Here is a 21,714-nt window from a genome sequence, read left to right as displayed (position 1 = left end):
GAACTAATATATTAGTTCAACCATGGATGGGAACAACCTTAAATTATTTGCTATTTCGAAGCAGGTCACATTGGAAAAGCGTACACTCCACTTAGAGTACTATATTTATTGTGAAATACAGCGGATTCTTATTGCGGATATTTTCGTACTCAGAGATCTGTTAATTTCCGCGTACAATCGTGAATCTTAAATTTTTCCAATGAATCATAATAAGCACGAATTCATGATATCTGGATTTTCTTTTTATCTTGGCAATGAACTTTTCCATTTGGATAAAAAATAAATATCTGGACAGATGTAATTTGAAGAACTAAACTTACAAGGTTTCCTCCAGAAATACAAAATTTTTGTAACTGCTACGGCAAGATATTGTACAAAACATACAAATTAATAAATAAAGCCTTATTTACACGTATCTCTTCACGAGCAAAATAATCAACAAGTTAACTGACATCACAGTGTGCTTATTATCCCTAGACCAGCCTAGCAGGCCAAGACAGTAGAGAGCAACTACCATCACACTGGCCACCAAGCATCGTCTTGAGATGTTCACAAAAAAAGTAGCTAAAATATGGCTCGAGCTGCGCTGTTTTTCTTACAAATATAGGGGAAACAGTGCAAAATTATCCTCCTCGGTTAAAAAATTCTAATTTGATGACAGAAGAACTCAGCATCATACAAAAACGTTCACAGATCGTGATTCACCCAGCTACTTTTCCTACTCTATTTCTTATTAAGTTGCAATCTGTATAAAAAATATATAGACATTTCTTACTTAGTAAGAGGCGTCCTTAAAGGCACTACGAATTTAACATCTTAGATTTTTATTGGAAAAGATATTGCAACTATTTACGTATGACACTGAATTTCTCTATTAATTTAACTCATAAAATTGAAGAATAGTTACAATTATAACGTTTCAGTAATAAAATCAAGAATAACTTTAATTTTTCCTACATTCAACATATTTGCTCAGAAACATCCGCATCATTTGATGCTTCCACAATTCAAATGTTTTAAGTGCTGTTCCGTGGGCGAATGTTATTTGAGAACTGCTTTTTGGGGTTATGCCAATGTAACTAATTACTTCAGAAAGTAATCACTGAATTACAATAGAAGTATTTTAAGTAGTAAATTATTCTGTAATACATATTACTTCGAGAATTGCTTTAAGTCATTATAATGTGAGGATTTGAGGCCGCTTGCATAAGCGACTGATGAGTCGAAGCTCAACGAAGGCAACCGCGGCTCTAGCAAGAGTTCTTGTAGTAAAGTCAACATCTCTGCCTGCTCGTCGGTCAGTGCATCGGATCCCTGCAACAATAATAAGAGTTCACGTATCATGTAAATAACTTACGATAGAAATATTCTCATATACATACTCGTATATACAATATAATAACATACTCGTATATACAACTATATAATATTCCTTCAATTGAATTAGATAAAAACAATTCAATTTAGAACTCAAGTTCTGTAGTAAAATTGAGAAAGCGGCATGGGTAGGCTCTCAACTCGCAGATATAAGTAGGTATACATGAGATTTACTTATTCAATAAATATGAAGAAATCCTAGGCTATAGCAGAATTCATTAAAAAACAGCTAATTCACCTTAACACGTTTTTTTAACAATGGGCTGATATCAGTTCAATTTAAGGACAAAAATAGGTTTAGATAATATCTTCACGAGTGACAACTGTAATATTCCGTCTGTCGTATATAATTTTGTTCTGCAAATTCAATGCAAAAATACCGATCGAAAAAATAAAAATAATGACAAAAACAACTACAAAAAATAAATCCAAAAAATTTAAACAATTTTTAACAAGGTATTTAAACAATTTTTGATCGTGAGACCTGCATTAATCCAAGCACATGCTGCTGGGCCCGCTCGTTGGCCTCCCACTGATGCGGTGGCAGGCTGACGTTAGCTCTGCGCACGACGGCAGCGACGCTCTCCTGGTTCTCTAGCAGCGCACTGCGTAGCCATGAACTATCAGGCAGGGCGACCATGGATGACAGGTGCCACATGCCCTGCACCACCTGCAAAGTAAGGAAGTGAGGTGCCACATGCCCTGCACCACCTGCTAAGTGAGGAGCTACACGCCCTGCACCACCTGCAAAGTATGGAAGTGAGGTGCCACATGCCCTGCACCACCAGCAAAGTAGGGAAGTGAGGTGCCACATGCCCTGCACCACCTGCAAAGTATGGAAGTGAGGTGCTACATGCCCTGCACCATCTGCAAAGTAGGGAAGTGAGGTGCCACATGCCCTGCACCAACTGCAAAGTAGGGAAGTGAGGTGCCACATGCCCTGCACCACCTGCAAAGTAGGGAAGTGAGGTGCCACATGCCCTGCACCACCTGCAAAGTAGGGAAGTGAGGTGCCACATGCCCTGCACCACCTGTAATTTATGTTAGTAAGGCGCCACATACCATGTGCCACCGGTAAATTCCTCATTCCACGAGATGATATGATTTAAGAATCCTGTCAACAGGCATACAAAAATCATTACCTTTTATTACAGAGTAATATCAAACCAGCAAAAAAAACGAATCGTTAAATAAAGCCAGAAATAATTTCCGAAGATACTATAAACTGTATTAAATTACTACATAACAATTACAGCAGCATTCTCCATACTTGTCTGATGAGGTCTTCACGGTGCAGTATCTCAAGGTAATCGACGACGTTCTGAGAGGAATTAGCAGCAGCAAGCAACGACTTCCAAGCCAGGCAGTAGTGGCTAGTGTAGAGCTCACGACAGGGCAGACTGCAGAGAGCGCCACAAGCTTGGATGCGCACTTTGAAGTTGTGGAACCCGCCTATGAGGTCGCAAAGCAACGTCACAATTGGGTCCTGTAGGTACAAAAGAATTAAAGAAGGCTTGAATAAGGGAGGTTTGAATGCGGGAAGGAAAGAACGACAAATATTTCGTGAGCCCACAGATTTCCGAGTTACACAAAAAAATTAATTGGTTTAAAATATCTCAAATAACAGGCTTTCCATATAGTATTTCCAAAGGATTTTATTCTAATGCATTCTGAACAAATTTCATTGCCATGCATGGTACAAAATGAATATTCTGGGATGTTTTAAATTGAAATAAATGAAAATGCTCAACACAATCGTAAATATACTGTTTTTACATGCCCTCCATTTCTGGGGCACTCATCCAACAGGTAAGTGGCACTGCATAAGGTGACCACAAACTGAATAAAATAAATACGGACTAATATCATCAACAAGGTCACTGTTTTATTATTACCAGTTTAAAGGCAGACCAAAGGACCAGCAGCATGACGGCTGCAAGCAATGCGATTATAGAGCCGAGATTATATTAAAAATAAAATAAATACGGACTAAATCATCAAAAAGGCAACTTTTATCATTATCAGTTCAAAGGCAGACTAAAGGACAAGCAGCGTGACGGCTACAAGCAATGCGATTAAACATACCCTCCATTTCTGAGTGTGTTCAATAGGTAAGAAGCACTGCAGTAGGTGGCCACAAACTAAATCAATTAAATAGGGACTAATATCATCAACAAGGTAACTGTTTTATTATCATCAGTTTAATGGCAGACTAAAGGACAAGCAGCATGAGGGCTGCAAGCAATGCGATTAAACATACCCTCCATTTCTGAGTGTGTTCAATAGGCAAGGGGCACTGCAGTAGGTGGCCCAGAGCGTGACAGGCATTCCAGCGCATCTTCATGTTACTGCCACGGCTGCAGCAGTCGACGAGTGTAGTCAGGGCTCGGCTTATTACAGCAGACTTCACGCTCCACCATGTTGCTGCATTGCAGTTATTCAAATAATATGGATTGCATATTATGAATATTCGAATAATATGAATAGAACTAGGCAAAGAAGAAGCAAATTAAACTGAACGAAATATCTCTGATGAAAATGAAGAGACCAAATGAAGTAACTCTCCATTGCAAGACATAGACTCATCCAGAGATTACATTTGATTTTGTTCAGAAATGCACATCGTCTTGCTAAAATTAAATTGTAAAATTTAGTCTAATTTTAACAGTGCATGCATTTTTTGATTATAAAAGAAGGGATCAAGGCGTGCTAAGGGTTATAATAGAAGGGATCAAGGCATGCTAAGGGTTATAAAAGAAGGGATCAACGCGTGCTAAGGGTTATAAAATAATATACATTTAAAACTTTTCAAAGACAACACTTCTAGAGAATCCAGTGTCTCCAATGTTAAAGATGTACAATGAATTTCTCATTTTATTTTCGATTATTAAAAAAAATAATTTGCCAAATTTTTTTAATATATAAATTTTTTTTCAAAATTATTTATTGTCAATTGATTAATGCATTGCCTCTAACTTCACACAAGTGTGCAAATTTTCAGATCAATTGGACAGGTAGAAGTGTGTCAAATATCAGTTATAAGATTTGTAGCTGACAAAATTATTTTTTCAGTTTTTTTATAATTGAAAAAAAATTTTAATTTCAAAATAATTTATTTTGTCATTTGATTCATGCATTGTCTCCAACTTTACACAAGTTTGCAAATGTCAGATCGATAGGATAAGTAGAAGTGTGTTAAATCTCGATTATAAGATTTGTAGCAGACAGACAGACAGACAAACAAACAAGAAGTGAAGTTAAAGAGAAGTGTTGTAAGAAGGGATCAACGCGTGCTAAGGGTTATAAAAGAAGGGATCAAGGCGTGCAAGGGGTTATAAAAGAAGGGATCAACGCGTGCTAAAGGTTATAAAAGAAAGGACCAACACGTGCTAATTAATATACAGGCAACCAAGGTAAGGCTGACCTCGTTGAGGCGACAGTAGGTTCCCCTGCTGCTGTTGGTAGGCCACGTCTCGCAGCCAGCCTATGGTGCTACCCAGACACCGCACGCCGTGGGGCTGACAACAAGCAGTGAATTATAACACGCATGTGAAAAGCAAAATATTTCTACGAGAAGGAATTTCTATACTATACTATACTCATAATGATGGTATGCAATTCATTAAGCAAAAAAGATGCGAAAAAAAGCTGTGATGTTAAAAATATGCGTGAAAACAAGCTGAGTGTATACTATAACACGCATGTGAAAAGCAAAATATTTCTACGAGAAGGAATTTCTATACTATACTATACTCATAATGATGGTATGCAATTCATTAAGCAAAAAAGATGCGAAAAAAAGCTGTGATGTTAAAAATATGCGTGAAAACAAGCTGAGTGTATACTATAACACGCATGTGAAAAGCAAACATTTCTACAAGAAGGAATAAAATACTGACACTCATAATGATGGAATGCAATACACTCAGCAAGAAAGATCAATAAAATTGATGTAAAAAATATGCGTGGAAACAAGCTGAGTGTATACTATAACACGTATGTTGTAGGGTACAAAGTGAAATAAAGGGGAAAGTGAAGTGAAAGTAGGGGAAGTGAAATACAAACACAGTGACGGAATACAGTACAGTAAGAATGTAGATCAACAAAATTGATCTGAAAAATATTCGTGTAAATAAGCAAACCCAAGTGTGGTTCATTCTTTCTTTCAGGAACAAAATTAGCTTTTGTGACATGTAAACGAAAATTAAACTTACCCGGACTTTGCTTTTGTCATTGCAGGCAGCAATCGCGACCTCTAGAAGCTGCTCCACCAGTTCACACGGCAGTAATTCTTTCTCGGGATGACCGGGACTGACAAAATATTGAGCTTAGAAATGGAGTCCTATTCTAGTTAAACAACTTATCACTTGAACAACCTATAACCTAAACTATTGATAACTTGAAAACTTATAACTTCTATTTGAAAAACTTATAGGGTGATATAATTATTTTTTAAAGCTCGTTCTCTGAACATAATTTTTTCTTTCATTAGAACACATTATTTAATATCATTATGATTGTTAAGTATAGATGTTGGGTAACTTCTGCGCCTAAAATCCACGTTAGTCGGACTATATTTTATAAAAATGAGCTAGACAAACACGCGGTAAAACTATTAGTTTTGAGAGTATAAAAAATGATGTATTCGATGAGAGAGTATTAAAAAAATGAAAGTATTAAATATGCTGTATGTGTTCGATGTATTCAATGAGTGTTTGAGTTACAATGTAAATGAGTATTCGATGTATAGAGTACACAACAGGAGATTTACCTGTAATGCTTGAGAGAGGAAGCGAGATTGGCTAGCGCTGACATCGCCATGAGGCGCGTCTTGTTGACAGCTCCACCAGCAGACACCTCGTCATCAGAGCGCTCCAGCCTCTCACACTCATCTGAAACGTCAGGTGGTGGTATAATTTTACCATTTACTGGGTCTTTAATAATGGAATATCAAAGAAAAATTGCATCCTCAGTTCACGTAGCGGCCGTTTTCTCGTCTGTAATTAGTGGGTTTAGCTTGAAAAGCCGTGCGTCGACGGAGTTAGGAACTCGTATTTATTTTTACTCTCAAGACCTTAGATCTTTACTCAAACGAGAGGGTGAGACTAAACTCACCAGCAGCAGCAAGAAGCGCCGTGCCCTTAGTGACGGCAGCACAGATGAGGGTCACCGCCAGCGGGGAGCGCTGCACTGCGGGGTGCTCACTGATGCACCCGCACACTCGCACTCCCCACACGCTCAGGTCCCTCTGTCGCAAACCAACACTTATTCAGAGACTTTATTAATTGGCTAAGAATTCAATAGAAATGTAGAAAGAGAAATGGTTATATTTTTTGATAGTGCGATAAGTTGTAATCTGACAATTCAATAACACAAAAATTGCCAACAAAAAACCTCATATTTTTAATGCAAGCCTTCGGGAACACCTACCAAATGGTTTAAATTTGAAATGTGGGTAGTTTTTGGGTACTTTTCCACATGAAAATACTGATTGATTTGCGATAAAAATTTTCGGCGATACTAGTTATTTGTGAGCGAGAGGCACTGAATATTTATTTGTCCCAACTCTCACACAAACCCTATAATGTATCCGTGTGTGTACATCATTAACATGTATTATTTCCACTGAGTTAGGTAACACGCTTGAGGTGACAAGTGTCTGTAACAGTCCCTGTGCAGAAGTGCAGCGTGCCAAGTTTTATTTCATTTCATTGATTGCTTACCTAAAATTGTTAAAATTGTAAGAATAAACACAAGATCATTCATCCGCGAGCGGAGTTGAAGTCTTGATAAATGTATCAGGTATCATCTGCTGTACAGATAACAATATAAAATAATTTTATGGTCAATCGTAAACAGAAACCGAAGCACGTGATAGCTGGAACCAAAGGTATACAATGTTGGCTATAGAATTATACCGACACACAGCAACATCTGCATGATATATATAAATGCAACGAAGAAAACTATCAATATTTTACGGTATCTCACATGTGAGTGGCCGATGAGCCACAGGACGAACTGCATCACGGACTCCAGGAGAGGCTCAGACAAGTGCTCCGTTACCTGATGATAATCAACAATATTGAAGAGCATTGAAAAATTACTTTACTTACAAGTTACTTAATTTACTTTCAAGTTACTTACTTTACGTACAAGATACTTACTTTACTTACAAGTTACTTACTTTACTTACAAGTTACTTACTTTACTTCACTTACAAGTTACTTACTTTATTTTACTTACAATTTACACTACTTACAAACCCACTTGATTCAAGTGCGCTACGGTACTACAAAAATTGATTCCAGGCACAGTCCACAAGGAACGTTTTGAACTGAAATTGTGAATGACTCAAGGTCCGCTTACTTTTACAGTTGAACCCTAAAATAATTATTGAATTTGAATTATACAATGAAAATGGTAATTTTAATTACACAATAATTATTGTAGAATTGTTTCAAATAAATTTTACAAGATACGGAAGGAGACTGTTCTTGTACTGCCATTTTGAATTTTATGCGACGACAAACTTGAAGAAGCGAGGTTCTGTAAAACGATAATCTTTGAGCCAAAATATTCTAACAAAATAAGCACTTCAAACAAATAAAAAAAAAACAAGTAAATCAAGCATATCGCATTTTTGTTGCTTTAAATTCCCGTTGAACAAGCGATTTGAACAGACAAACTATACAAATATTTATTTATAACTACAAGAATGTATTTTATTTGCACGATTTATTTATAAGTACGGGAATGTATGGGAAGTGATGTAATTTACTTGTAAGTACGGTAATTTGAAGCTAGTGATATCGTTTACTTATAAGTACGGTAATGTAAAGTAAGTGATGTGTGCAGATCACACCTCAGATGTGACGTGCGTAAGTACGCCGGCAGCAGCCACGAGCTGACACCGCGCCATGTCGCCCGCATCAGAGGCGCTCGTCAGAGCAGCACGCCACCGCAACACGCCTAAGATAAGCACGCTTTTTAATCTGCTTTTTAAGTCAACATAAGTTAATTTAAACAATAAGTAAATTTAAAATTTCGGAATTTGAGTTAAGAAAAGGTTATTGAGACTTGTAATTAAAGAATGCATGATATTTGAATAAACAAATAAAATATAATATAAATAGGCAATGTCTAAAACAAATATAATAAAGTTTCTTCAATTATGAGATTATAGAGTTGAAATTCAAAAATGAAACAGGCAGAAGACAGCTCCATGCGCACCAGGATTGCAGGAAGATGCTGCAGGATCCACGGCAGGGAGCTGCAGAAGGCCTTGCAGAGGTTCCTGAGGAGATCAAAACGACGTCACCAATGATCAATTCTATGTTAGACTAGAAAAATAAAAAAATTCCAACGTTCTTTCTAACGGTACCTTTACTCGAGTTGCAAAATCAAAAAGTTGCGAGAAGATAAACCGTGAATCAGCATAAGAAAATCAGACGAGTCGGCTGTGGGTAATTGTGCTGAATAAATTTATTAAAACGTATTGGTAAAACTACATCAACTGGAATAGATTAGATACATAGCAACTTGTTAAACACATTAGGAATTTTCTATTTTTTCTTACATCTCTTGTGATTAGATGTGAATCAACCAATTTCTCGTAACCAAAACGATATAATTAGCAATAATAATAAATTAAGTGTGACCTGTAATGTCCAAAGCCACACATCCAGTGCCAGACGTCGCCACTCCGAGGGAGAGAAGCTCGTCTCTATGGCGCAAACTCGGTCATCCTTGGCACTTTCTTGTGGTACTGCCGAGTTGCCCGAGGCCCGATGAGTGCAAGGTGATGGCACTCTAGGTGCCGGTGGTGGTAGAGGATCTGACCTCAACGACGCATCGCATTCCTTCTTCAGTAGCGCCACCAGCGAGCTCAACAGCGGGAACACGTGCTTCAGCACCACTCCTGAAGGAGAATATAAATGTTTACGCGACGGTACGAGGGAAAAAATAGAAATGTTTACGCTATGTTACAAGTGAAAGAAAAGAAGAATTTAACAATAGCACGTCAAGTTAAGTATTTAAATGGAACTGCTAAGTTTTTCAGTTTCTGTAGTCACCTTTGAAAGTTCACGAGTCTAGTTCGAAATATTACGAATCATCATGCAAAATATCCCATGACAGCATTACATTTACGTAGCATAAATAATATTACCAACCAGTTAAAGTATAGTTATGAGTTATGAAGTCATTATGCAGAGATAACACTTCATATACCAGAGCGTAATAAAGGCATTAGTTGATGTGTTAACTGGAACTGCAGAAGTATATTGGAACTAATTCAAATACCATAATACTGGATAAAGCCTAGAAAGGAAACAATTTATTCGGTATTACTTGAACACTGGTAATTCAACGGACCAGTTTCAGATGGAGGATGGCAGGCCTCAGAGCTAAGTTGACCAGCCCGGTCAGTCGTCTGCAGGAAGAAGGCGCAGTGGTCGGCGATGACGCGTTGTATGAGGCCGAGTTTGAAGTAAACAAGACAGAAGTGCTCGCTCAGCAGAGCACTCAGCACCCGCAGTGACTGCAGTAGCACCTGTAATTGTACTGTTCATTAGAGCTCAGCGTGGGGCACAAGCATGGAATTACAAAACTGTAAGGTGTATTCTTCCTTTTGAGGATACCTCTCGTCGTATTCTATAGGAGGGCATTAAGTTCCTCTAAAATATAAATCGAATAGCCATCGCATGTCAACTTCATTTAAACAAAAAAGTAACCTCCCCCAACTAATCTCCGTCCGTGAGACGATGGTTCGTGAGAACACCCATCAGATAACATGCGACTGCTCACAATCTTGGGCTTTTTATCCATTTAAGCAGACAAAAGTCAGTATCACGGTCGTTCACATTGTACAACCCACCTGGACATGGACTCCCCGGGCAGCAGCAGGCGGCAGGAGAGTACCAATGCACACGTCCAGCAGCCAGTAGAGGAAGCTGCGTCGGCTCGGTAAACTGCGACGTTGAGGAGGCACTGTTGCGGTTTTCATTTCGTTCGCAGCATTTATTTCGCTCGTTTTTGTCATGTTCGCCGCATCTATTAATGCAGACGTTGATACTTCATTTGCGCTTCTCGCCGCAGCAGCACCAGCTGACGCTACGTTCCCTATAGAGTGCAGAACGGACCCACGGTCTGCGGTTCTCCCTGTCACGTAAAGACATGCAAAATGTCAAAACCTCATTACACACGCTTGTTTTCTCAAGGTTTGGTCTAACTTGATTTCTGTTAATTCAGTCTCGATAGAATCTATAGAATATTTTGCAGTTAAACTAAGCTCAATATGGACTGTGTATTACATTGGATGAAAGTAGTCTCTAATTGACAGCATATAAATTTGACGATTACTAAAGTATAGGGAACGTAATGTTCACCATATCAAGAATAAAAACCAATCGTGCTCGTGTCAGTTAGCACTTAGCAACTCATTTCAGCACTTCAAACCTGAAGATAACATACCCGAGATAGAGGAGCCTGATAACGCTTTGCTGACATCATCCAGCTCTGAATTCGTCTCTTCATCAGGCGTCTCCTCATCCCACTGATGCGGTTCATCACAGAGCGTGACAAACGACCCCTCGGTGTCGAGGTGCGAGGGGCGGCCGTGAGGGGCGGCGTAGTGCAGCAGGAGCAGCCGCACCTCCCCCACACTCGGCTTAACCAGGAGCACCGACACCATCACTGACAGCGCGTTGGCTCGCACCACAGCCTCTGCACACGTAACAAAGGCTTACTGAATTGGAAATGTGTTTTAAGTTCGCGCAATATTATTCCGCATAATGGGTTTTTCCATTGTGCATTAATAGTTCACACATCCGTACAAGATAATAAGGAAGTGATCTAAATCTAACTCGGAAAATCAAATGCCAAAGAGCAACAAGTTTTCGCAGTGAAGGCTATCAGAACTCTTCCTCAAGCTAGGTTCAAGTCCTTTTAAGAAATGGCACAGTCCTTTCAAGAAATGGCAAAGCAATATTTCTTGTATTGTTCCGCTAGAAAGTATAATATCGGACCTGTGTGCGTGACAAAAGGCTTAACACAGGAGGCGACGCAGGACAGCAGGCCGGGAGCCAGGCGGCTGTAGGTGACGTTATCAACGAGCAGCTCGAGCGTCTTGAGAGAGCGCACTGCGCCGTCGGTGCTGCGCTCACTCATCAGAACCTGCACGTGAGAATTTTCGACGATTTCAACAAATCTTTGGTAAATTAAAAATTATCACTAATATCCCAATGGATCCTCATGAGAGCAGACACATATTTTCGATCAATTTATTAAAAGACTCAGACTGAACAAGATTTCAGTAAAAGAACAACAAGAGAACAAGTCTGAGTCTTCAGTACATGAAAACAAGACTCATATCAAGTAACGGTAGTGTCAATCGGTATCTCAGCAGAAGTGGTACAGCGTAGCATTAATTACTATAAAGTACTGAATTGTTAATAAGTGTACACAAACATTGGACAACACTCCACTCCTCTTGATAATAATCTTTGATGAAAATAGACCCTCATGCCCCCATGAATTAAGTATAAACTAGCAACATATCCTTCAGAGAAAAGTCTTAGGTACAATAACTTTCATGCGCAGTAGGAGGCAGGACATAGCTGCCAAGAAGGGCTGAAGTTGGTACCATGAAGGAGGACACAATAAGCTACCATGAAGGAGGACACAATAAGCTACCATGAAGGACACAATAAGCTACCATGAATGCCATACCTGCGTGAGCACGCGGTGCAGCTCGCGGACGCTGGTGCCGAGCTGCTGACTCAAGCTGCTGTAAGCTGCCCGGTCAATCCTGGCAATCATTTAAAGTGTCTTAAGTTTTCAGGTCTGGATATAATACCAAATACACATTTGTTGCATTGTCAAAGCTCACTGATTAGTGGCGTTGGCAATGTACTGAGGTTTTCTGCATCATCTATAAGATCTTGACAGCATACTGGTCAGTGGCGTTGGCAATGTATTGAAGTTGTATCATTTATAATATATGATGGGTCCTTAGTGTCCTTAGTAACCACAACATCTGTAACATCATATGATGGATCCTTAGTGTCCTTAGTAACCACAACATCTGTAACATCATATGATGGGTCCTTAGTGTCCTTAGTAACCACAACATCTGTAACATCATATGATGGGTCCTTAGTGTCCTTAGTAACCACAACATCTGCAATATCATATGATGGGTCCTAAGTGTCCTTATTAAACACAAAATCTGCAATATCATATGATGGATCCTCAAAGTCCTTAGTAAGCACAACATCTGTAACATCATATGAAGTATCCTTAGTGTCCTTAGTAACCACAACATCTGTAACATCATATGATGTATCCTTAGTGTCCTTAGTAACCACAACATCTGTAACATCATATGATGGATCCTTAGTTTCCTTAGTAACCACAACATCTGTAACATCATATGATGGATCCTTACTATCCTTAGTAAATGTTACGGACGTATCAGTCCCAGGCCACGCAGGAACGTAGCTTCAAGCAATGTGCCATGTTTTTCGAATGTATAAATCAAGAAAGAGAATGACAATAAATTGAAATTGAGACTCATCTGAGATGTCCCAATGATAAGAAAACAGGTTAAAATATTTTTTTTTTTTGTTACACAAAAAATTTTGGTTGCGATTAATTCAGACATTAGAGCATCAAACCAGAGGAGACACTCACCGTGACCAATGAAGAGAGAGCAGCCAGGGCAGCTTGTCTCACCCTGGCAGTGTGGTGGCTTGCGCTCCACACACCTTCTTCGTCTTCTGTCAACTCCTCCCACTCACTTCCACTAGTGACCACTTCTGCAGGAGTCCCACGACTACTAGTGACCACTTCTGCAGGAGCATCATGACCACCAGTTACCACTTCTGCAGGAGCATCATGACCACAATCCCCTCTTTGGCCATTAGATAAGTTCCTTTGTGTGTCTAAGGCCATATATTCATGGGCATCAACTTCAGGGTCTTGAAGTAGCACCTCCTCGCGTGGGTTTTCTTCTGATTTGGAAGTTACTGTTTTTTCCATAGATTCTGAGGTGAAGAAAAATTCTAAACATTTTCTTTCTTTAGCAGTGTTGGTAGAGGCACAAATGTGGCTATGAGTATCAATTTTGTTACTTTCGGCTCAATTCAAGTAAAATAGATAACTTTTTATATGTGAACATTAGGCTTTACTTAAATTATCTTCTTATCAATTTCAAACGCGAATGAAATAAAATAATGACCTCGCTAGCTACTTGCAACTGCTTTGATTTCAGTAACAAGACTAGAACAAGTATAAATTATTAACGCAACTATCAACCATTAACTCAAACAATTGGTAACAGTTGAAATTCTTTTAACATGAACAATTTATAAGATCCAGCAACGCAGTTCTCCCTTGAATCAATCCTTGCCATCTTAATCCAAACATTAATTCGGCATGATAATTTGGCCTCACCAGCACCAGAAGGAGCCTGGGCGCACCTGAAGCCCAAAGCAGCGGTCATCTCTGCCGGTTGAGGAGGGCGCAGCTGCACGGGCATCGCTCGAGACGCTGCACTGAAAGACGAAAAACGGCTTCTGGATGCGCAGCTTCCCTCACTCGTGGAGCTCAAGGGCGCGTGAGGGCCATGAGCAGGCTGATTGCGGCCTGGATTGGTCTTTTTGCGCCGTAAGCGCTTCCTACGATTGCGGTTTGTGAAATGGTTCTGTAATATAAACAAGTTTTATTGAAAAATTAAGAAATTATACTCTTTATTTTAGTGAACTGAATCGTAGACGACATAATATCAAGAAACTGAACGAAAATAAGGTACTATTAAGTTAGCAGTAGACATGGTTTAGGAACAATATCAATTATTTAGCTGTGCACATTAGAGTAATTGCGTTCAAAAAAAGGCAAAAGCGTTTCACATAGTTCAAAGGACATGGTTAGAATGTAGTTCTGACGTGCTATGTAAACCTTATAGCTTAAGAGCCTGTGGAAGCATACCTATACCCCGAGCTCAGTATTTCACAATATCATAAGCGAATATCATTATAAGAAAAGTTAAGAAAAACTCCAAATGATAAATCACAGATATTTACAATTATTGATAAAAACTATCGTCTAATAAAATATCCAGCCGCTCAAAAATGTTAAACAAACACCATATGAATATGGAAAAATATTATTTTTTAAACGCAGTAATGAAAACAATATTTAGAAACCAACTGCTTTTTTTCATAATTTTATTGAGTAGATAATCTGATCATTTCGAAGTCAGATGTTTGACTATATTTTATTTCCCAAAAGAACTACTGTACAAAACAAGGGATATTCACACCATACAACAGATGAGCATAACTTGAAACTTTTAATGCCTAACATAATATTTCAAGGTCTCAACTTAAATGTCTTCCAACTAAATATTATAAGGCATTTCTTTTAACTATTTCAATGCTTTTACCTAAATCTTTCAATAATCTACATAATTACGTTATAATAAATAACATTTTCATATACAGTCAATGTATTTGCTTAGAATAATTCATGAAGCAGATTAAATGATCAAACAATGCAATATAATGTCCTGGCTTGCAGAAAATATTAATTTTATTTATATGATAAAGAATTCAAATTCTTATCCTGAACAATGCTTGTCTTTTCGCATCAAAAGCCAATGCCACCTACTTTAACAGAACTTTCTGGGTCACAGTGACCTACCTTAACGGAACTTTCTGGGTCAAAGTGACCTACCTTAACAGAACTTTCTGGGTCACAGTGACATACGGTACCTTAAACAGAACTTTCTGGGTCACAGTGACATACGGCACCTTAAAAGAACTTTCTGGGTCACAGCAACCTACCTTAACAGAACATTTTGGGTCACATTGACCTACTTTAACAGAACTTTCTGGGTCAAGTGACATACCTTAACAGGACTTTCTGGGTCACAGTGACATACCTTAACAGAACTTTCTGGGTCATAGTCAGAAGACATGAGGAGTTCAGCCTCATCTTGAAGCCTGTCCATGGCATCCAAGTGAGCGCCAGCATCAACAAATGCTGAGCGATAAGCAGGCAGTCCGTAGAACATGTAGGGCCTAAACAAATATTTTTATTTGATGTTTGCCACTAACTTTTGTGGCCTATACTATCCAACAAGCAAGTTTTACATATTATAGTAGATAACATGTAATAGATATACTATACAATAAATAATTATTTTCACACAATATATTATGTCATAAAATGATACATAATCATGAAATATGTTTAAGCAATAAGAAACAAAACATGAACAAGAAATTTAGTGTTATTGTGGCAAAGAACATTTTTTTATTAACATATTGGCAAAACAGAGTTTTTAGAATGAGAGAATTGCCACTATGTAATGAACCAACATAGTGGCAAAGCAGAGAGTTTTTAGACTCTTTCTCAAGTTCAATTTGGAGCACTAAAATTACTAGATCAGCGATGTATCATGGATACCAGCATCATCATTCCCAAGATATTGATCAGTTTAAATCTTGAGTAGATGAGTAAATTAGAAATGAACTGATTAAAAAAATGCCTGGTTTGGCACTATGTGTGGAAAGAAAAATCATCAATAATTCTGCCCTTCTTGGCTGATTGCTTAAATAACTAAAGAAAACATTACCTGCAAACAGTAATGAAGGAATGAGGCAGGATTGAGTCCCGCAAACAGCTCTGCAGGATGAGTTTAGCCACACGCAATAGACCATACAAGGCTTCACTGTGACAAACATTCTGGGGGAAAATGTAACCTCTATGTAAAATTATGTAAATTGCTCTAGGGAATAATATTTACATGATGCCTGTCCATATTATATCGAAGAGTGAAAAAAGTTTATGAATATTAATTCAGTTTGTGAATTGTTTTAGACAAGTTGCCAACATGACAACATTGATCTGATAGACAATTTGGAAATACCGTAGTAGAAGAAGGTAATAACTTAAGTAAATACATGCATAAGTTATCAATTGATTTAATTTGAAAACTTTTCAAGAATTTCACTGCTAAGAATATTTTCTTACAGGAATAGGGTAGCGCGTTTGAAGCTGCAATGTAAGCAGCTGCATTATATCTGCCATTGCTTGGGCTGCAACAGAACCAGGAACTTTCTGAAAAAGTTACTTTATTTCAATTTATGCTCAATTCATAGCAATCAAACTAAAGTTATTAACATAATGAATTTTAAATGTTAATGTTAAAATTTTCTACTTAACTCTTAAGGTGATTATTAGTTGATATTTTGCACTTTATCAAAAGATCTAAAGTTATTAACATAATGAATGGCTTAACATAATCTGTTAAAATTTACTTAACTCTTAACACATTGACTACGATTGCTTCATCTTGTACTAGGTATTATTTCATTTTTTGTACTTTTTTTTAAAGCAGGGTTGCCAGACGGTCATTTTTTCCAGACAAATTCCGTGATTTAGTTTTTCTCAATTACGTTGGCCGGCTAAAATTTATGATAGGGGTACTTCCTAATTAAATTTAAAATACTGCAACAAGAAAATAAATGGAATTTTTATAGCGGAACCTACTACAAATAAACTTGTATACATTGAATTATTGGCCTTTTTGTTCTCGAATTTGGCTGATTTTAGGCAACCGGAATTATGTACCACTACCTCCTGGAGAAATACATTTCGTGGTACGCATATGTACCAATATGTAGTCAACATGTCAAAGTGATTATTAGTTGATATTTTGCACTTGATCAAAAGATCTTGTTTAAAAAATTATCTAAATGTTGAAGAAAAATATTAAAATCATATAATTTCTTATTTTCAATTAAACATCAAAACAATACATTTAAATGCTAATGACACAGAGCACAAGCTGAATTCAACAGTTAAGACTCACAGCAGTTTGATCCACCACAAGATGATCAACGAGTGCCTGAATGCACTGCACAGCAGCAACAACAACACGCCACCGCAGTTTTGCAGCAGCACTGGACAAGCATTGAAGCAAATGGCTGCTGCGTCCACCCACTGCCAAAATAACCTGCAATAAATGATAATAACATTGTCATTCAACTAGATAAGCCTGCATTACAACTTCATTGTCAATAAATACAGTACACGCAAGCTACATGCATGTACATTTTAAAGTTTACATTTCTTTTCACCAGGTAATTAAACAAATTACTTACGTCATTGGAGGGCTTGTGAGATGACAACTTAGATGCAATTTGGTGTAATGTTTGTATGCAAGAGTTCTCCATTTCCTCTGTGGAGCCTGTACAAAAATGGTCAACTGTTAAGACTGAGGAGTAAAATTAACATGCATATTCACAGTACAATGGATCAAAATGTTCTAAAAAAATTCAAAACAAACCAAAATTAAAAATGAAAGAAATATTATAATCAACTAGAACTCAACTACTCAAGCATAAAAAAATATATAAATGAGATGCTATAAACAATTAATTAAACATGAGAACTATTCTTGCTTCAATTCCTAGGTTACTACTCACTTTCTGCATGATAAGAAGATAGCTGCTTGCATAACACAAGTACAGTGTCAGTATTGTGGAGCTCCATTCTTTGACAGGTTTCAGGCATCTTAATCCTAGGGCAAAGCAGAATTATGGAAATGGAATATTTCATCCACAAAGAAAAATTTTCTAAATTTAAAAAATTTCAGCTTCTAGAATCATCTAAAAATAAAACCTTTTAATTTTTTAAATAGCTGACTTTCAAGTCTTGACCATGCAGGTAGCAACAAAATGATCACCAATCAAAGATACCACAAGAAAATTTAATTTTCACTGGTTGCCGGATTAATGTGATTTAAAGGCTGAAGGAAGTCAATTGACAGTAAGGACTAGCATTTAAAATCCCTTGAATTGAAGCCTCAATATCTCTATACAGTAGAAATTTAGAAGCGAAGAAAAGACCAAAAAAATTTAGCATATCTCTATTGGAAAAGTTTTGGAGACCAGCTCCATTGTCAGTTTGATAAATCTAGAATACAGAAAAAGGCAGAAAATTAGTTGGGAGTTAATAAAAAAAAAACACAGAAGTTAAAAACCTAAATTTACAGACAAAGGGCAGAATAATAAAGTAAGTACCTATTTATTCACAATTTCTAATGGATAAGAACTATAGGCAGCATTTAAACTAGGCTTCTCTTTAAAAAAATGATTCCAAAATACGCAGATCGGAAGCACCAGAACTATAAGCTAAAACCTTAAAGTCTGTGTCGGACACTGGAACATTGCACTGTTTGGCGTGAGTGCGCACAGCCAAATGAGGAGGGCGCGATAGTAACTGCCCAGTCCTATAACTCCTCCCTCTATGCTCAGTGACCCTAGTGCAAAAGTTGCGTGCCGTCATCCCAACATATGCAGATGCACATAGTGCACAACTAAATTTATAAACTAGGGACAATTGCATATGAGAAGAAAGGATATCTTTGTACCTAAAAAACGAACCTATTTTGAAATTATTCACCAGTAAGATACGAAGATTAATGTCCGGGAAGTTTTTCATAAACAAAACTTCTAATTCTCTTGACATAACTTCGGACGCATGGCCGAAGTATGGAAGAGAACAGTAACAACGCTTCTACTATCAAGCTCTGGAACAACTTCACTGTATTGCTTAGACATGAATTTCTTAATCTGGGTAAACACCAAGCCAGAAGAAAATCCATTAAGCAAGAAGATATTGCGCAAAAATTCAAATTCAGAATGCATGGAATGGAAAGTCGAGCATATACGAAAGCCATAAATCCATTAATACTGTACGGATTTCATTCAAATTTAAAAAATAAATAGATATTATCAATGTGCTATGGAGATAGTTATTTCAGATTTTTACATCAATTCTTTTTTATTAATAAGGAAAACCTAACTCCACGCTCAACTCACCCAGCCTGAGTTAAAAATGCTACCCATTTTTTTTTCAAGAATTCATAGCTAAAAAACGCCAACTTGCAGGTTAGGTTAAGACAGCATAGTTTTTTAAAAATACTACAAAATACTGAAATTTGACCTGACTAAGACCTAACCTGCAAGGTAAACATGAAGTTAGGTTTTCCACATTAATAAAAAACTAATTGATTTAAAAATCTAAAATAATTCCATCCACAGCACATTGATAATATCTACTTATTTTTCAAATTTGAATGAAAACCGTTCAGTATAAAGGATTTATAGCTGGCAGAGTTGAACATTAAGTTAGGTTATCGGTATTAATATAAAAGGAATTGATGTAAAAATCTACAATAATTACCTCCACAGTGCATTGATAATATCTACTTATTTTTTAAATTTGAATGAAATCCGTTCAGTATTGATGGATTTATGGCTGGCAGAGTTGAATGTTAGGTCAAGTTTTGCATTCAAGTGTGCACGTGGGTTCGCTGGCAAGTTCGCTGAAGTATCGATTTGGTTTATGGAGCGCTGTCCATCAAAGCGAGTGTGCCGGATACAACAAGGTTTTCTTAGAAACTTAAATTAAAAATAATTGTTGGGAGTTGGATTGGGTTTCTGCAGTGGCTTCTGATGGACGAGGCCACCATCTTGCATCCTTTGCTCAGGGTTGTCTCCAGTCGCATGGATTGCCTGTCATTCTTGCCATGTTTCGGTGGTCTTAACACGCCTTCGACACTTCGTCTGGGACATGTTGGGGTTCGTTCTTACCCTCATCGGTTTGGGATGGCTGACACTCCTATGTGCCTGCAGTCCTGCACCCTGCAATAGAGCCTGCATTGTGGGGTAGAAGAAACAATTGAACACTTCCTCCTGAATCCTGATATGTGCCCTATATCTATATGAGTAATATGACCATAAGAGACAGCCTGACAGGTGCAAGTGACAACTTGACAAGCTTGCATCTATGCCCTGGGGGCTGGGAATCCATCTCATCTCTCATGATCTCTGTGCGTGTGCTTCTTGGCAGAGGCAATTACCCCAGAAGAGTTCATCACTGCATAGTGCAAGCAAGCAGAGCAACTGCTGCAAATCTAACACAAACCGGTCCTCTAAGGCTCTAACAGACTACCTTATAGCCAATGAAGAGCACTGGATCCAATGACAATTTCCCCTCTCATCGCTTCACATGATCACATCATAAGAAACTGATGACAACGCGGAGAGAATGCACCAGCGGATAAAGAAAGAAAATGAAATGAGAAGATGAAGACAAGAATAATATAAACATTGCCAAGTCGCGAGTCCAACTGTCCAGGTGTTACAAGTGGTCAGTGCATGACTTCTTCACCTTCAAACTGGCATCAAATAAATCTAAATTAGAAAATAAGACTCGTGAGTCGTGTCCACAAAAAAGTTTTAAACAGCCACCATAATACCATTCAAACTAATTGGCCCTGATATGGAAATCCCAATTACCTAGGGAGGGAGGGGCATAGTCATAGTGGCAAAGCAGAGAGTTTTTTAGACTCTCCCTCAAGTTCATTTTTGAGTCCTATAAGTAGACCAGTAAAGTATCCTGGATACCAGCATTATCATACATAAGAAATTGGTTTAAATATTAGGTAAATGAGGAAATTAAAAATGAACTTATTCTTAAAAATTTCTGATTTGTCACTATGGGGAGGGGGGAGGTACAATTCCAAACTATCACCCCCCATCCCTTAGGCCCCCCCCTCCCTAGTTGCCACTGCCAGGATAGGGCCGATAGGCTATTACAACAACAACTAATTGGCCAATTCATGATAGACAAGTTTTAGCTTAGTCATAGATGATAGACCCAAAACCTTGGAATTGTACAGAAAAAATCAACAAAACTAGCTTCTAAACAAATTTCTATAAATTTCGTAGTTCGTACTGTCTCCCCAAACCTTGGCCATTTCTTCCATGACCCCAATAAATAATGTCTATAGCAATTGTTTTGACTTTTGAGGCAGCAGGATTGGCAGACCAGCTTTAGGCAGGATTCAGGAACAAATTCCCATTTGTATTCCAAGCAAAAATACCTACTCCCAGTTCCAGATGATGGGCCAGATCTAAATTTGACATTAGCATTTAGCCATGGGCCCATGAAGCAGATCTGCTTATAGTTATACTGTTATAGCCTACTAGTACTAGGTACTCCGTACTAGGTAGGTACTAAGTCTAGTAGGTACATAAACTTACATCCTGATTAAGGTGTACTGTAAGCTCTCTCATAATTTGTTTGACAGGAAAAAGCCACAAAATTAATTACTTAATCAAATTCAATATTTTTCTATTTTGCATTAGAATAACTATTTCCAAATTTTTCTTACGTCTAGGTAGCGTTAAAAAACGTGGAAATACATTTTGACAGCGCTGAGGTTCCTTCAAGTTGAGCTACCTATAACCTGTTCAC

General features: G+C 37.8%; 2 protein-coding genes across 2 annotated transcripts; both read right to left on the bottom strand.

Moving 5' to 3' along the window:
• Positions 1-91: 91 nt before the first annotated feature.
• LOC108666318 (HEAT repeat-containing protein 6-like) lies at positions 92-12,370 on the bottom strand. Its single transcript, XM_018153163.2, has 18 exons — positions 12,333-12,370; positions 12,109-12,187; positions 11,406-11,553; positions 10,852-11,103; positions 10,256-10,539; positions 9,754-9,931; positions 9,039-9,298; positions 8,611-8,674; positions 8,243-8,349; positions 7,369-7,443; positions 6,493-6,625; positions 6,149-6,269; positions 5,592-5,688; positions 4,802-4,895; positions 3,638-3,801; positions 2,648-2,863; positions 1,862-2,047; positions 92-1,314 (listed from the first exon to the last, which is right to left on the bottom strand). Exons 1-18 carry the CDS (start codon positions 12,368-12,370, stop codon positions 1,153-1,155), a joined length of 2,658 nt encoding a protein of 885 aa, XP_018008652.2. The 3' UTR covers positions 92-1,152.
• Positions 12,371-12,581: 211 nt separating this feature from the next.
• Positions 12,582-21,543, bottom strand: LOC108666326. The gene is made up of 10 exons (XM_018153171.2): positions 21,501-21,543; positions 17,874-17,968; positions 17,550-17,635; positions 17,258-17,401; positions 16,417-16,503; positions 16,019-16,128; positions 15,323-15,461; positions 13,834-14,083; positions 13,056-13,424; positions 12,582-12,799 (listed from the first exon to the last, which is right to left on the bottom strand). Coding segments are annotated over exons 1-10 (1,500 nt in total). The 5' UTR covers positions 21,503-21,543.
• Positions 21,544-21,714: the final 171 nt, after the last annotated feature.

The sequence above is a fragment of the Hyalella azteca genome, unplaced genomic scaffold, assembly GCF_000764305.2.
Source record: "Hyalella azteca isolate HAZT.00-mixed unplaced genomic scaffold, Hazt_2.0.2 contig5432, whole genome shotgun sequence".
Lineage (NCBI taxonomy): Eukaryota > Metazoa > Arthropoda > Malacostraca > Amphipoda > Hyalellidae > Hyalella > Hyalella azteca.
Note: the sequence above shows the minus strand (reverse complement) of the source record. Positions and strands in the feature narration are given on the sequence as shown.